Genomic DNA, 17,641 nt, shown 5'->3' with positions numbered 1-17,641 from the left:
GAGAGAGAGGGAGACACAGAATCGGAAACAGGCTCCAGGCTCCGAGCCATCAGCCCAGAGCCTGACGTGGGGCTCGAACTCACAGACCGCGAGATCGTGACCTGGCTGAAGTCGGACGCTTAACCGACTGCGCCACCCAGGCGCCCCGTGAATTATATCTCAATAAAGCTGTCGTTTCTAAATGTTCAGGAAAAAATGTATAAAAAGGCTGGCAGGGGTGGGGGAAGGAAGGACAAGAGTGAAATTAAATGGTTGGCCTACAGCAAGCCCACGGAGACCATCAAGATGCACATTTTGGTGATGGTATTTTTATTATTTTTACAGATCTGTAATCTGTTAACTGCAGCCCTTGGGGCCAGATATGTTTCTAACTTCAGAATTTTTTGGACTTTAACATTATTATGGTGCACATCACGTAACCATCCAGCAAAGTTCAGGATAGCACCTAGTAAATGAACATTAAAATTCCCACAGGAAAACAGATGTGCTTTCACACTGAATGAGCTAATAAGGGCTGAGGGTCTTCACTGTCCAATACAGAAGCCATATGTGATTACTTGGCTCTTGAAATGAAGCTAGCCTGAGTTGAAATGTGCTTCGAGTATAAAATGCCAGATTTCAAAGACTTAATTTGAGAAAACTGATATTTTTAAAAATGTTACAAGGTTGATCATGTTTATATTGATTATAAGTTGAAATGATGTTTTGGATCCATTGGCTCAAATTAAATAGATCATTAAAATTCATTTCACCTGCTTTTCTTTACCTTTTTTTTTTTTAAGTTTATTTATTAATCTTGAGAGAGAGAGCATGAGGGCGGGGCAGAGAGAGAGGGAGACAGAGAATCCCAAGCAGGCTCCACGCTGTCAATGCAGAGCCTGACTTGGGGCTCAAACTCATGAACCATGACCTGAGCCAAAACCAAGAGTCTGACGCTCAGCTGGCTGAGCCACCCAGGTACACATTCTCTCTTTTTTTTTTTTTAATTTTTTAACGTTTATTTATTATTGACAGGCAGAGATAGACAGAGCATGAGCATGGGAGGGGCAGAGAGAGAGGGAGGGAGACAGAATCTGAAGCAGGCTCCAGGCTCCAAGCTGTCAGCAGTCAGCACAGAGCCCGACACGGAGCTTGAACTCACAAACCATGAGATCTGGACGTGAGTGGAAGTCTGACGCTTTACCGACTGAACCACCCAGGCACTCCCTCTATTTTTCTTTAAATGTGATTATCTAGGAAATTTTTTCAGTACCCATGTGCTCTGTCTTTGCAGCTCATATTCTGTTTCTAGTGGCCAGGCAGGCAGGCACTGCGCTAAGGAGTCTTCTGTCTCTTCTGGCAGATGTGCAGTCAAACAAGCTTATTCCAAATTTATTTTAAAAAAGAAAAAAAATGGGGTACCTGGGTGGCTGAGTCGGTTAAGCATCCAACTTCAGCTCAGGTCATGATCTCCATGTTGGTGCGTTTGAGCCCCATGTCAGGCTCTGTGCTGACTGCTGACAGCTTGGAGCCTGGAGCCTGTTTCAGATTCTTATCTCCCCCCCCCCCCCCCCCCCCCCCCCCCCCCCCCCCACGCTCTGTCTCTCACTCTCACAAATAAAATAAACACTAAAAAAAAAAAAAATCCTTTGCGTTTCAGTGCTTTTTGATTTCCAGAGTATAAGTTCAATTGGGGGATCCAAAATGTAGACCACAAGCCTGGGGAATCAGGACTGAGAAGGAAAGGGTGGGAAGTTACAGCTCTAGCTGGCTCCATTCCAGGGCTGGCCTGCTCCCCACTGCCCCATCCCCCACCCCCTGGCAATCAGACCCCTGCAGCTGCCCCTCCCAGACACCTCTGCCAGGCCAGCCCAGCCTGCTGGGTCAGCCCTGCCTGCCACTCGTCTGCAGCGTTGCAGGGGAGGGGCAAGGAGGAAGGGGCTGGAGGAGGGTACGTGGGGGCGGGCCGCCCCACGGCTGAAGCACTGCACCAGACTCAGGCAGAGGGCCAGCCATGTCCAGCCCAGGGCTCCTGCTCCTGCTCTTGCTGCTGTCAGCGTCACCACCGCTGCGACCCTCCTCGCTGGCACCTCCAGAAACCCCAGAAGGCAAAGCCACCATCACAGGCCTCATCCTCTCCGCGCTGGAGAGAGCCATTTCCTTCTTGGAGAAGAGGCTGCCTGAAATCAACCTGGATGGCGTGGTGGGGTTCCGGGTGCTGGAAGGTAGGTGCACTCTTGTTATCCTAGACTGACCCCTGGAATACCAGCCTGTCACCTCTCTGCTCTGTACCCCTGGGACCCGACCACTTCCTGGCCACTGAAGTATCCTGCTCTAACTATAAGGAAAGAAGGGCTGGGCAGCTTGCTCCTTTTGGGTGTCTTGGGGCCCTGCTCTACTCAATTATTTTGGAAGCAAGAAGGATTCAGAGGCCACATGAGAAAAGATTGAGAACTTATTGTTTTCCCAGGAGGAAATGATTCATTTGACAGCCCCTCTCCTGATACACCATGAACCAGGTGGGCAGAGGGAGGGTCCCCTTTCAAGAGGCATGTATGGGAGGACGCCTGTGAACAAAGCCAGGAACTCTCAAGATCAGGTTCCAACTCCACTCCCCCTACTTCTAGCCAAAGCCATCTGAAGCCTCCACAAAAAAAGCCAAGTGTTTGTTCAGCTTTCAGGGATGTAAGATCCTTGTGGAGGGAGCTGGTCACAGGCCAATGCAAGCAAGGATCCACTCCACACTCACTTAGAGTTGCAGGAAGCCCCTCTAAGAAGGCCACCTTGACCTAAGTGACAGAGCTGATTTGGAATCAGCCTGGGGCTCTGGCTGGCCCCCCTTTCACACCACCCTCCTCTGGGTGGCCAATGCAACTTGCCATCCACCACCCACCCAGCCTCCAGGTCCCAGTGGAAGGAGGGGCTCCCTGACAGGTCTGCTTCCATGCCTGGTGCCCCAGTGTCCTCCCCACACCCTTGACCCCCCATGTGGCATCCTGGAGACCCCTAAGATCCAAGATCCTCTCAGGCTAGGACCAGGGTCTCCATTTAATCCCAGACACACCCTGTAACACCTCTAGAAATGAATTATAGTAATAAACCACAGAGCTGGCTACCGCATTAGGCACAGAATACTTTCAGGGATCCAGGAAAATGTTTTTGTTTCTTTTTTAGTCAGAAGGAATAAAAATGAACTTTTAGGTCAAAAAGAATGCTGTAATATATAACATAAACATATCTATCTTTATACTAATGCAGTTGCAAGACATAGCCTTTTTTTTTTTAATGTTTTATTTATTTTTGAGAGAGACAGAGACAGAGACAGAGTGCGAGTAGGGAAGGGGCAGAGAGAATGGGAGACACAGAATCTGAAGCAGGCTCCAGGCTCTGAGCTGTCAGCACAGAGCCTGATGCAGAGCTTGAACTCATGAACAATGAGATCATGACCCAAGCCAAAGTTGGACGCTTCACTGACTGAGTCAGCCAGGTGCCCCATAAGAGATAACATTTAATCTATTTTTGAAATCTTTTTTAATGTTTATTTTTTAGAGAGCATGAGCAGGGGTGGGGCAGAGAGCGAAGGGGACAGAGGATCCGAAGTGGGCTCCAGGCTCTGCACTGACAGCAGAGAGCCCAATGTGGGGCTTGAACTCACGAACCACAAGAACATGACCTGAAGTCATGGACCTGAAGTCCGACATTCAATCAATTGAGCACTCAGGTGCCGCCAATCTATTTTTTTAATAAAGGAAGGAACCCACAAAGCCATAGCATGTGGCCCGGCAAACATGCCTTGGATGTTACCTGGGTACCCACTGTAATCCCCAAATGCCCAGAGCTGGGAGTACTTTGTTTTGTTCTTTCAGCACTTGGGGACTCTGAGGCACAGAGAGGTTCAGTAGACTCCTTATTCCTCACAGCTGATAGGCAGAGGGTCTAGTATTCAAATCTAACTGCTCTAACAGCCCTTGAGGGCAGGGTGGGCACACACTGACTTTCCTGACCACCCTATTGGTGAAACACAGCACTGGGCTCCCTCTGAGCAGTGGTTGAATAAACATTCCTGAAACAAGGCAACAGACCTTTGTCAATAATAGTCCCATGGGTCTGTCAGTTCCTTCTGAAGACAGAAGGGAGGGACAGGTGATTCCCTTGATGGACTGCTTTCTGGAGTCCGTGAGATAATAAAAGATAAGGTTCACTAAGTACCCGCCAAGCCCTGGCATAATGTAAATGTTTGCATGGGGTAATTCACTGACCCCACATAACCCTTGAAGTAAGTTCATTATGATTATCCTCTTTTTACCAATGAGGGGACAGACTTTAGAGAAGGGGCCCTTGGGTGGCTCAGTTGGTTGAGCATATGACTCTCGATTTTGGCTCAGGGCATGATGTCAGGGTCATGGATCAAGCCCCGCATTGGGCTCTGCACTGGCCATGGTGCCTGCTTAGGATTCTCTCTCTGTCTCTCTCTGTCTCTCTCTCTCTCTCTCTCTCTCTCTCTCTTTCTCTCTCCCCCTCTCCCATACTCACTTGCTCTCTCTCAAAAGAGAGAGAGAGAGAGAGAATGTCCAAGTTCACATAGCGAGTAACGTCACATAGTGAGTAAGTGTAGGAGGCAGGCTTAGAACCCTGCTCTGACTGAGCTCCCATTCTCTGAACCATTACAGGGTAGAGGTGGCTGGGAAGGAGTGAGGTGATGGCCCGCACCAACACCACACAACAGCCTCAGACCAGGGCCACCCCCTCCTCCTTCCTCTCTTCTCCACAACTTTGCCCTTTCCTTTTACCGTAACCTACTGATGCCTAACAAATTATCCCCGATCTTAACTGCATAAAACAACATAACAGTTACCATCTCACCATTTCTGTCAGGAATCTTTAAACAGTTTGGGTGGTTCTGGCTCAGGTCTCACATGAAGTTGGAGTCAAGATGTCAGCCAGGGCTGTGATCATCTGAAAGCTTGAGTGGGACAGAAGGAGCCACCCCTGTTCACTCCCAGGCTTGGCAAGTTAGTGCTGGCAGGTGGCAGGAGGTCTCAGTTCCTCACCACATGGACCTTCCCATAGGGCTGCTTGGGTGCCCTCACAACATGGCAGCTGGCTTCCCTGAGAGCAAGTGGCCTCACAGAGAGCAAGACAGAAGCCTCAATGTCTTTACAACCAAGCCTTGGAGGTCACACACCATTTCCCCAATTTCTTATTGGTTTCAAGGGTCAGCCCATACAATGCAGGAAGGGCTTGAAAGGGCATGAAAACCACTGGCTGCCACAGAACTCACTGTGAGGGTCCTACCTTCGTTCTCAGCCTCCTGGGAGAGCCAAGAAGGATTTCACATTCTGGGGGGCCCAATAGTAATGGGATATCCATTGGTTTTCTGAATCCTTCTGCTCGGAGGTAGACAGGTGGACGTTGACCTTCAAAGAGAAAAGGGTCCCTCCAACTACCTCCACCTGCCAAGAGGGTGATCCAGAAGGTGGCAGCAGCAGCCACACAGGCAGGGAGGAATAGGAGAGATAGAAACACGACTCAGGACCCAGCACCACCATAAGGCCAGGTTGGGTTCATCTCACTGATGACTTGGCTACCCCTTCTGGGTGCCAGCACAGTACCCTCCTTCTGCTGTAGAGTCAAGCAATCTGGAACAAGGCTTCAGAAGCAGATGGCCCAGGTTCAAGGGCAGGGAAAGAGCCAAGCCTGGAGAAGAGTGCTACAGAGCCCATCACCCCGAAAGGTTTGCTTAGCACCCTCCTAAACCTCGCCCAACCTCCCCATCAAAGCTCTCTTCCTGGAGCAGAGAACAATTCAGGCCACCTCTTACCCTCTCAGCCCTGTGCTGAGGCTCTCCCTCCCATCTCCTCTCTTGACCACCTCTTACCTTCCCCCCACCACCATTTTCTCCGACCCCTGTAGGGCCACTAGTAATCCATAAGGCACCTTTGTGAAAATTAGAAAAAGATGTCTCCTTCCTCAAGTCATTTGCCTGCCATCTGCTGGAAACTTGGCTAAATACATACACAAACCCATGATAGGATTGTGTGAAGTTCTTGTGCAATGTACAACCTATTCAACTGTATACAGCAGCTCTCCACACTGCATCTGAATCCCTCCCTCATTTTTTTTTCTCCTGGACAGCAAGCCTTAAATGATTAATTGATACTTATATCTAAACTTTATCGAGTGCTTACTCTGTACTATGGACAATGGTAAGTCCTCTCTATGCATTAGTTCATTTAATCCTTACAACTCCCCACTCCAAGAAGTAAGGGCCATCATTACCCCCATTTTATAGATGAAGAATGTAAAATGGAGAGAAATTAAATATCTTTCTCTGGTCACCCAACAAGAAAGTATCAGAGTCAGGATCTGAATGAAGTCTCACCTCCAGAAATCAAGCTCTTGGCTGCCAATTTCCAGCACTCTAGTGCCCCCACTGCCATCACCCAGCTGAGCCCCACAAGGTCTAATTTCCAATAAGCTCAGTGAATTCCTTCTCCTCAGGAGCTGGAGGAGGCAGAGAGGCTCAGTAAGCATTACAGCTTAGGATAATTTTTCCTGTCCAAATGATTTGCCAAATGATGGAATGAATGATCTCTTTTCCTTTCCAGTGCAGCTAAAAGGTGTTCAGGAAAAATGGGCTCGGGACCCCCAGCTGCAGCCGCTGAGCCTGAGTGTGGGGAAGCTGGTGGAAAAACTAGCACCTCTCCTTCACAGATCCATTTTCTACCTCGAGCTGAGTGACCCTAAGTACCTAAGAGGTAATAGCAGGGGTGGGGGGCGGGGATCTCATTTCTTCAAGAACACAGCATCTGGGGGTGCTCCTCCCAGTGTAAGGGATGGTCTGGGACAACCTGTAACCAATTGGGTCCTGTGGGCGAAGCACACCGCAGGCTGACCCTGAGGAATGTTTGGGCATCCTTGACTGGGTTGAGATGACCTCTCCCACCCACACAGGGAGTGGCGCAGTGAGGGCTGAGAGTAGGGAACATGTCCCCCCTCATTTGTTTAGCTCCCCCCAGGCTTGGGAGCCTTCATCCTAGACCAGAGGGGAGGGTCTGGTCTGTCCCAGAGAGTGGGATACCTCAAAGGTAATTCAGCCCTTTGTGCTGCAAATATTAGCCTCTCGCTAGTATCTCTCTTGTGCCTTATAATGCTAAGAGTCTCTGACCCACCCTGTAAACCTGGAGTGAATCATTGCTGGGGGGGGTGGAGGGGGGCAGCCCCTCATACTTGTCCAGTCCTGCCTCCCAGGCTCCCAGCTCCCAGTCAGAGGTGGGAGTGAGTGGGGGATAATTGGCCAGTCCTCCCTTCCTTCTCAAAGTCCTGTTGCATGTGACCATACCCAGCCCTCTCTACCTCCAACATCCAGGTTCCCCACCCTCTCCCAGGCCTGGCCCTTGGGACTATCCCAACCTGTGTCATCCTAAGAAACCCTAAGCTGGGCATCTTTTTTGTAAGAGCTCCACTTTGTAGCCAAACCAAAGGAGTCAACTAACCCTTTTTGTGTGTCTCAAACTTCCAGGGGATGCAGTAGATTTGGTCAAAGCCTGTCCCAACACTATTCCTGTGGATTAAAAAAAAAAAAAAAATTTTTTTTTTTTTTTTTGGAGAAGCGTTTCCTGAGTGTTTCAAACACAATGTGCAACCAGCAGACAAGGTTCAAAGCCCTAAGCAGGCACTTGTGTGTGGTCAGGGGTAACGGGGGTGGGACACCTAGTTGCTTGGCTTGGAGTTACAGGAACCTGGGGGCAGTAAGGTAGGGGATGGCCCACTGCCTCTGGGTGTTTCTCCCCACCCCCACCTCTCTGCCAGAGTTCCAATCAACCATCCAGCCTGGGTTTTGGAAGCTTCCACGTGCCTGGACCTGCACAGATGCCTCCATGGTCTACCCCACGTTTGAGACTCAGGACTCCTTCTCAGAGGAAAGCAGTGACTCGTGTCTGGTGCAGCTGCTGGGAACAGGGTGGGCCTCCTGTACTTGCCCTGCTTCCAAAAAACCCAAAAGTACTTGCTCTTTGCTTGTCCTCTCATTCCACGCAGTCTCCAAGTCCCCAAGGGTCTGTGTGAAACCAGGCACAGCCACCCCCCACCCCAGACACCAACCTCTCCCACCTCCCATGGCACCCGAGCTGGCCCCCACTGTCCACTCAATACTTCACGCCTGGTCCAAACATGCACCCCACCCCACACCACACCCCACCGGTCTCCCATATCAGAGCAATCCTTTCAAAAACCACATTTGAAACTCCTGCCTGCTGTGTGATGCTTCCTGTTGTTCTCAGAACAAAGCCCCAAGTCCTACTGCCCTTCCAGGTCTCCATGTTTCTCTAGTCCAGCCCCTGGGGCTCATGTCAGACTCTCACTGTCAGACAGACAGTGCCTACTCTGTCCCACTTCTAAACCCGCGCCTATGCCCATCTGGCCTCTGTGGGCCTCCTCCCACCCTGCCCCACCCCTCCCCCATGCCTAAGTAACTCTGCTCATACTTTAGGGGCACCCCCAGCATCCTTCCTCCAGAACCTTCCCTGACCTCACTGCACAAGCTGACCTCCCGTGGTGGGCTGGCTCTCTTAGCACCACTGGTAGCCATAGGTGCAATTTACATTTGTCTTATGGTTCTGCCCTCTCACTGGGCTGTAGGTCTCTGAAAGCAGGACTGGATCCCAGTTAACTTACCATTTTATCCTGCTGTGCAATGGGCTCGTGAGCTGGGAGCAAGCCCTGAATCAGCCTGAGGTTCAGGGATCTGCTGTTTAGGGCAGGGTGGAAAGGTTGTACTTGGGGGTTCCAAGGTGCAATAGGAAGCTGCAGCCTCCTGGAGCTCCTCCAACCCAGGTAACTCCAGTGTCACCTCCCCTGTGCTGGGATACTGATTTAGCAAATCAAGTCACAGTACACCTGTGCTTTATCCAGCAACCCCTTGTGCACAGCTGGGTGCCTGGAAACTACCAGGGTTCTAATAACTAGTCGGGGAATAGGGACCAGGGAAGTCTCCATGTCCTCAGGCTTCCTTTAGGACACCCTTTCTCTAGGGCCTGAACCACTTTTCCCCCAGGACCGACGGTGGCCAGCCCTGCAGGCTCTCAGACTTCTGCAGGACCCTCATGACCAAGCCCGGCTGCTCAGGCTATTGCCTGTCTCACCAGCTGCTCTTTTTCCTCTCAGCCAGATTGGTGAGTGCCCATGTGGGCTAGCCACACACTCAGAGGGGGAAAAAAAGGTAAAGAGGGGCTGGGGTGGCGCAGTCAGTTAGGTGTCTGACTCTTGATCTCAGCTTGGGTCATGATCTCACCGATCATGAGGTTCATGAGTTCAAGCCCTGCATCGGGCTCTGCATTGACGCTGCAGGTCCTGCTTGGGATTATCTCTCCTTCTCTCTGACCCTCCCCCGCTTGTGTTTTCTCTCTCTCTCTCTCCCTCTTTTTTTTTCTCTCTCAAACTAAATAAACAAAATTTAAAAAGTGTTTTTAAAAGAAGAAAGGTAAAGAGGGCCTTTGGCAGCATGGTTTTATATGGTATCTACCAGGAAAATAAGCAGGTTTTTGGACTTGTGCTTTGGGCATTGGGAAGGAGAAGTAAGAGTAGTCTGCCATAGGGGCATGTGCATGGCTCAGCTGGATAAGCATCTGACTCTCAGTTTTGGCTCAGGTCATGATCTCACGGTTCATGAATTCGAGCCCTACATCAGGCTCTGCATTGACAGCACGGAGCCTGCTTGGGATTCTCTGTCTCCCTCTCTCTCTGCCCATTCCCCGCTCATGCTCTCACTCTCTCTCTCACTCCCAAAATAAATAAATATTAAAAAAAAAAAAAGCGTAGCTTACCATCTGCCCACTATAACATTGAACCAAACTGGAGGGGGGGAAGGGATTCTGTTGGACAGATAGCTTTGCATGCTGAACTGGATCATAGGCATCCGAAAAAAAAAAAGAGAGAAAGAATAAAAGAGAAGCAGCAGAAAGAATTTAGTAAACAATTCTGTAAACGATTTAGTAAAGGGATTCTGTTAGATAGCTTTGCATGCTGAACTGGATCATGGGCATCTGAAAAAAAAAGAGAAAGAATAAAAGAGAAGCAGCAGAAAGAATTTAGTAAACAATAACAAATTGAAAAGGATTTAGAATATTTGGTCCATAGCAGCTTCCAGAAAACAAAACCAAGACAAGCCAGTCCCACCCCCACCTCTGCAGCCTGCCATGCTCTTCCAAGCCCAGGAGCTCAGACTTTGCTAAATAATGATAATAATTTCTTAAATGTTTATTTACTTATTGATGAGAGAGAAACAAGCATGAGGTCGCCCAATAATGATAATAATTTTAAACATATATATTTCCTTACATAGAAAAGTAAGCCTCATTATCTCTATTGAAAGATGTTATTCCATGACCAGAAATCCTTAGCTGAAAAGGGACTTAATATTTTTGTTTGTCAGGTTTTTTAAAAAATGTTATTTATATGCAGGCTGTCACAGTCCAGTATTTCTGTAAATACAAAAAAAAATCAGATTACGAGGAAAATTATTTTTTAAATATAATATCAATTATTTTTATTAATAAAATTAAAATAAAATTTAAAATTAAATTTAAAAATTTAAAATTTAAAATTATTTAAAATTAACTTATTTTAAATTATTAGGTTGGACGGATAGAAAGCCATTCTGACACACTGCTACAGAAGTTTCTAAAGTCTCTTCTCATCTCCTATCCTGTCCCTGAGACCAGTCCATGGCTCACAGTTTGAGCAGCCCTGAAGCTGCCAGCTGGGGTAGCCTGCAATCTAAATGTGACAGCAGCTACTGCTATAGTGTGTCCTTCAGTGTTGGGCTTGTGTCGGGGCCTTCCTAACTATGGAAGCACCCATCCATGTGAGTGCCTTTGGTGTGGCTCCCAGCAGCATTGCCCTTTCCCTGTGTAGACCCTCGAGGCTCAGAAAGGTTAACTTAGCCAGCCAAGGTCATACAGCTCCTGAGTGGCAGAGCCTGGATTCAAACCCAGCTCTTTCTGATCCCCCAGTGACAGAGCCCCCAGCAGGTGGGGTGTGTAGATGGGGAAGAAATTCTGGGAAAAGGGGAAAGAGCTTCCCCAAAGGCAACCACCTGCCAGACCATCTCAGAATTGCAAGTCTTCTGTAACAGTGCCAGTCTGTCACCCATGCCACTGACTTCCTTATTTCCGGGTGTTTGTCTCCCCAGAAGGGATGCACGGAGGGGCTGTTCCGCCACAGCCAGCACTACATGAACCTCTTTTGTGCCAACATGATGGACCTGAACCAGAGAGCTGAGGCTATCGGATATGCGTACCCCACCCGGGACATCTTCATGGAGAACAGTGAGCCCTGGCGTTGCACTCTAGGGACAAAGCAGTTGGGTGTCCCTGATTCACAGGGCGCACACACACACACACACACACACACACGAGCTGCCAGATAGAGCAAATAAAAATACAGGGTGCCCAGGTAAATTCAAACTTCAGATAAACTAAATACATTTTTAGTATGAGTATATCCCAAACGTTTCATGGGCTATACATATACTTTAAAATTTGTAATTGTATTTATTGGACACTCAAATTTAACTTGTCATCCCATATTTTATCTGTCACTATGTGACTGCTTCCTGCCCCCAAAGGCTGACTCAGTGATGGAGCTCTGGACTGAGTAGCTGATGGGCAAACAGACGTTGAAGCCTCTGAGATGAGGCAGAAAAGGGGTCTCTGGGTGGCTGCTCCTTAGCTTGGGTGTCTAGATCCCTCTACTGACCCCAACTCTTGAGTGACTGTAATGAAGGGTCTAAATGGAAGGCAGGACCTAGCCTGGGAGCTGCCTTCTTCCAGCCACTGCATTGAGCGCCCACTTCCTGGCGCTGCTTCACCTTGGCGGGAGGAGGCAGGTGGCGCTGTGCAGCTTTGAGCAGTGGAAGCAGGTGGGCTTGGGGGACAGGCCTGTAGGAGGTCCTCTGTCTTTGCTTCCAGTCATGTTCTGTGGAATCAGTGGCTTCTCAGACTTCTACAAGCTCTGGTGGCTGGAGGCCATTCTCAACTGGCAGAAGCCAGAGGAAGGATGCTTCGGGAGGCCTGGTGAGCTGCACTTGTACCCTGGCTGGGAGCAGGCGGGTGGTTGGGGGCTGGATTTCTAGGCCAAATGAGGAGAGGTGATGCGGTGGTGTTAAGGGCTCAGAGAGAGATTTGCAACATGTATGTGCGTGCAAACACACACATGAACACTCACACATACACGGAAATGGGGTCAGACCTTTTAAAAAGCCAAAACTCTGCAGGAGGGGAGACAGTCTTATTGGAAGATGTTGGCCCCGTGACCTACATTAACAAATCCATTCCTTCAATGAGTATTCCCTGAGCACCTGCTCTGTGCCAGACACTGTTCTAGGCTCCAGGGGAAACTAGGGTCCGAAGAAAAGAGGCAGAAACTACCTAAATTAACCAATAAGTGAAATAATGGTGAGTTCTGATAAGGGCTGTGAAGGAGACAACAGGCTGAGAAAGAAAAGACTATGGAAGACAGTTCTTTGGGCAGGAGTGGTCAGGGGAGATGTCTGGGAGAGGGTGACACAGAAGCAGAGATAGGGAGACAAGAGATGCAGCCCCTTTCCAGCCGTGTGACCCTGGGCAGCTGATCCTCTTTGGAGTAAGTCCCTTCACCTCTCTGAGCCTTGATTTCTTCATCTGTAAATAAATGACTATAATAATCTCCTTCCTGAGCTGTGAGGAGTAGACTTAAAACATAGGAAACCTCCTGTCCTGTGCATGGTACAGAGGAGGTTCCGAATAAATACAGAAGCCTGGGATGTTTTGCAAGGAGGCAAAGGGTTGGTTGGTTGGTTGGTTTTTTAATGTTTATTTATTTATTTTTGAGAGAGAGAGAGAAAGAAAGAAAACACGCACACATGAGTGGGGGCGGGGCAGAGAGCGAGGGAGAGTGAATGCCAAGCAGGATCCACACCCCATCAGCACAGAGCCTGATTCGGGGCTCAATCTCATGAACCCAACCGTAAGGTCATGACCTGAGCCGAAATCAAGAGTGGGAAGCTCAACCGGCTGAGCCACCCAGCCGCCCCAAGGCAAAGCTTCTGAAATAAAGATAGTCTGCTTTTAAAACAGCAGGTACAAGGTAGGCCTGTGGAACGTGCACTTTTAACAAGATCCTCCAGCCATTCTGATGTAGATGGTTGGGGGACCACGACTGGAGAAACATCAGTAGATGACAAATTTAGACAGTGGGTAAGGATCTGCAGATGGGTGCTCAAGGAACCTTCTGGAAGAACCTCCAGATTCAGAAGATCTGAGTTGTTTGAGGTGTTGTGAGGGGGAGGAGGTTTGGTGAGTAATGTGTGAAAATCTATCATGAGAAGGTCACGTTTCACCCTTCTCCCAGCTGCTGAAGATGAAGAATTATTGACAGCCATTCAACACCAACAGCACGTTTTAAGAAGAGTGAAGAGGCGAGAAAAACAATTTACAGGTAATGAAAATACCCAGGGACCTTCTGGGCATGAAACCAGGACACCCTGGAAAGAGTGCACACAGGTTGACCTCAGTGGAAAAGTCCCCTGGCATCCCTGAAGGGCCAGGTCTGGGAGGTAGAGGGCAGGGTAGGAAGTGGAAATCCAGAGGTCTTGTCTCCAGTGAAAGGAGCATGAAGGAATTTTCAGTGTGTTACTGAAAATCACAGAGATAACCCTTCTCAGACAAGGTCACGTCGGGAAAACAGAACCTGCACCAGGAACTTGAGGCAGAGGGAATTTAATATTGGGAACTCTTCTCAGAGGTGTTGCAAGAGTTGAACACAGAAAAGTGAGAAAACCCAGAGATAAATCATTGCAGTAAGCCACTACCCTCCCTCGAGGCAGAGCTGGAGAGACTGTGGAGCAAAGTGGGGTTAGCAGAGCCTGCAGGGGCTGGACACAGAGGAGGCAGAGATGGGGAGGAAATACCCCGGCTTCTCCACTCTTTCAGCCTGTGGATGTTGTTGCTCAAACCTGACCAGATGATGAGCGAAGTATCCTGGGAAATGTAGTTTGGAAGGGTCAGTGCACTGTGGTTTGAAGCAAGAAAGGACAGGAGGGAATCCTCAAGCCAACAGGCAAGTGACCAGTATAATCCCAGTGACCACATGTCCAGATGTCCCCAGCTTCCATCTCTTCCTGGAGCCATTATAAATAGTGCCCCCTTTCCTCCCCAAAGTGTCCTGATTGAGATAATAAATTATTTGGTCAGTCCACCAGTGTAGAGAAAATGAGAATAAGATATAATTGTATTGAGAAGGGAAAAAAAGAAAAGGTTTAATATGGGAGGGAGGGAGGGGGAAAGAGAAGGAGGGAGAGAGAAAGAAGGAAGAGAAAACTTGATTTCATGTTTTAAACTATTTATTTATTTTGAGACAGTGTGTGTGCACAAGCTGGGGAGGGGCAGAGAGAGAGATGGAGAGAGAGAATCCGAAGCAGGCTCCACACTGTCAGTGCAGAGCCTGACGCAGGGCTCGAACTCAAGAACTGTGAGATCATGACCTGAGCCGACACCAAGAGTCAGACGTTTAACCAACTGAGCCACTCAGGCACGCCCATTTTTTTATTCAGAAAAAATAAATTACTGCAAGACAGACGCAGAAGGAGGTGGAACAGCCAGCTCACAGAGTAGATGCCCAACATATGTTGGTGAATGATCCCAATAACTAAATGCCTCCCCATGAGCTCCCCTGCAGCCGCATCATCTGCCTGCAGGTAAACAAGAGAGGGAAGCATAACTCCAATGGGTTGTTTTGTAGCTGTCACCAAAGGCTGGGCTGGGGAAAGGAGAGAAGTTCTCTGGAGATTCCAGAGGCCCCTGCCCAGACTAGGCCTGCCTGACACAGGGGGCTGGGGCTACCTATGACCAGGTGGTAGGGGGTATGCTGTGCACACCCTGGAGAGCTGGCTGCTCCCTAGAGGCACACAGCTGAACCCCAGGACCGTCCTGAGGGCTGGAGAGGAAGCTGCAGAATTTCTGAAGGCCGAGGTCCTTCCTAGGCCCCTGCAGATTGACAGCAGTCTAGGAAGCTGCCCAGGTGGGAGTGGTGTTTTCTCCTTCCTTCTGCTCCACACCTGTGGAGCAAGGGGGCAGCTGGCATGGAGATTTAGAGTACAGGGTTTGAAATGACGCTGTCAGGGTTTGAATCTGCTTCTGCTCCTTCCTCACTGTGGCAGTCACTCAACCTCTCTGAGCCCCAGTTTCTTAATCTGTAAAATAGGGACCTAGCAGTGCCTCCTTCATAGAGCTGTTGGGGGTTAATATCAGTTCACTGTGCAAATCACTCCCCACGGAACTTGGCACATGTTAATGTGGACTGCTAGAGTTGGTAATTAGGCTCCTTGAAACCTACATTCTCCCTCCCCCGCCAAAGGACCTGGCTGGGGTCTGTCCCTTCTCCAAGACTCTGAGGGGAGAGGAAAGTCCTGGCTCCTGCTCAGGAGTGAAAGGTGGGCATCCCACTTTGAGTTCAGAGAACTAAGTAACATCTAAGGAGTTTTTGTCTCAGGCAGGTGCTCAGGGTCACCTGGGAATGGGCAAGACTGAAGCAGCAATGCAGGAGGCTGTCAGGGTCAAGAAATGAGCTGTGGAGTCGCCAGAGCTGGGGAGCTCGGCTGTGCTACCTGAGCCTCAGTTTCCCTATATGCAAAACAGGCATGGGGGGCTGTCCTAGAAGGTCTCATGCAGGGCCTGAGAGCAAGGGAAGGTAGGAAGGAGCTGGACAACGATGTGGCTCCTGGTCAGATCCCAGGGGAAGGAGGCTCTGGAGTGGGAATCAGACCTGAGTCACCCCCCTGAGATGGAGGGCTAGGCTTTTGTGTCCTGTATAAGTGAGTCATTGGAAGGAGGCATGACGTCCCCAGTGAGGAGGCTCCAACTGGCTGAAGTCATTTCTCTGGAGAAGGGAGCCATTAGTGAACAGCACTCATAGCAGCTGGGGGATGGGTGGCCAGCCAGCAGAGGGGATCTGGCTGGCTGAGAAAGTATCTGAAAAGCACTCATAACGGAACTGTGGCCACCACACAGTACTCACAAAGAGGACTCTCTCTCCCCAGATGGCTGCTCCTCCCACAACACAGCCATGGCTGTCGCAGCCCTGGGTGGCTTCCTCTACATCCTGGCAGAATACCCCCAGCAAATGGAGAGCTGTGGCAGTCCACACTGGCACGACCCAGCGGCCACTGAGACAAATGGTTCCACTCCTGCCACTGGAAGATAAGACAGATGCCTTTAGTCCTTCCTCCCTTAAATCCTGGGTGCCTGGGTCATACCTTGACCAGGAGGTAGCTGAAGACGCAGACTAGCCAAGCAACCCAGCTTCTCCGCACAGAGCAGAGCCAGGGAAGGTGAGGCTGGGATGGATCCAGGCGTAGAAGCAGAGAAATAAATTCAGAGTGCAGTCGAGTGGGGACTCGAGTGTTGTTTCTCAGTCGTGTGGACAGCTTCTGTTTCAACACAAATTCCAAGGAGACCCATAAACTTGAGTCTTAAAGGCAATTTATTCAGATGTCAACTGTTGTGTCTTTCCCAGTGGGAGAAATGAGGGTCTCCGAACCTGACAGTTGGAGTCATGACCGAACTTGAGATCTGACCACGAAAAGCAACACATAAACTCTTTGTACCCATGCAAGGAACTCTACGCTATCATGTCACAGCCTGTCACAGCCTTGTCATTTTACAGAAGGCAGTGTGACATAATGGTTAAAGATGAGGTTCTGTGTCCGGACTGCCTTGAGTCCACATCCCAGCTGCCCCCCCCCCCCCAAGTAGCTCCGTGTCCTTGGGCGAAGTCATTTAGCAGCTCTGTGACTCTGTTTCCTCATCAGGACAGTTGGGATCATTACAGCACCTACCTCTGGATTACTTGCAGTGCTGTGAGAATCATGTTCGTAAGTGTCCTAAGAACAATTCCTGTAACATAATAAGTGCCAGGGGAGTGTTCCCTGCTTGTACTTCTTCCCTCGTGTTCTGCTTCATTGTGAGTATATCTAAACATGTCAGCTAGAATTCCTTTTTGTTTTCAATTAATTTATTTATTTTGTTGAAGTACAGCTGCCATACAATCTGCTGAAGCTCTGACACTAATCTAGTATTCAAGGAAAGGCCTTTGGAACGTTACCACAGGTCCAGGTGGTGCTGTCTATGCTGCAGATTTCAGGCTACGTGCGGACGCATGTCAAAATCAGACTCTGGGGTAGAAAAATCAGCTAAAAACCCTGTCCTTGGGCTGGAAGTGTCTTTAAGTCCATCATCTTGTTTTGCCTCAAAGTGAAAAGCAGCTACTGATTGTCCTGATGTGATTATTTAGTTGTATTTGAGAACCTGAATTAAAACACCCAGGCTCCTTCTGTGCTCAGCTGAATAACCTGGTGGGGGCAGTGGTTCTTCTAAATCTTTTTCTTGGGAGTTAGTTTCCTCTGTCTAATCCTCTTTGCTTGTGCCCCTGGATGCTTTCCTGAAAGTGCTCTTAAATTGTCAGGCACGCCGAAACGGTCCTGGATTTCGCTGACAAGTTTGACTTGCTTTCGAGTTGCTAGCTTTCTTAGGGAACCAAGGGGCAGAATTTAATACCCACCTGGCGCTCCATATGCTTCAAGGATTTCTCCCACACTATCCCACAAACCAAAGTTTACCAAGACAGG

The 17,641-nt window shown here is 49.2% G+C and overlaps 1 protein-coding gene across 1 annotated transcript; it reads left to right on the top strand.

Annotated features, from left to right (window-relative positions):
- The first annotated feature begins 1,955 nt into the window (after positions 1 to 1,955).
- CE1H16orf89 (chromosome E1 C16orf89 homolog) lies at positions 1,956 to 16,519 on the top strand. Its single transcript, XM_049637477.1, has 8 exons — positions 1,956 to 2,204; positions 6,588 to 6,737; positions 7,792 to 7,942; positions 9,035 to 9,152; positions 11,171 to 11,306; positions 11,949 to 12,053; positions 13,369 to 13,455; positions 16,055 to 16,519. Exons 1-8 carry the CDS (start codon positions 1,994 to 1,996, stop codon positions 16,216 to 16,218), a joined length of 1,122 nt encoding a protein of 373 aa, XP_049493434.1. The 5' UTR covers positions 1,956 to 1,993; the 3' UTR covers positions 16,219 to 16,519.
- Positions 16,520 to 17,641: the final 1,122 nt, after the last annotated feature.

Source organism: Panthera uncia, chromosome E1 (genome assembly GCF_023721935.1).
Source record: "Panthera uncia isolate 11264 chromosome E1, Puncia_PCG_1.0, whole genome shotgun sequence".
Lineage (NCBI taxonomy): Eukaryota > Metazoa > Chordata > Mammalia > Carnivora > Felidae > Panthera > Panthera uncia.
The sequence above is the reverse complement of the archived record's forward strand: the minus strand, read 5'-3'. Positions and strand labels throughout refer to the sequence as shown.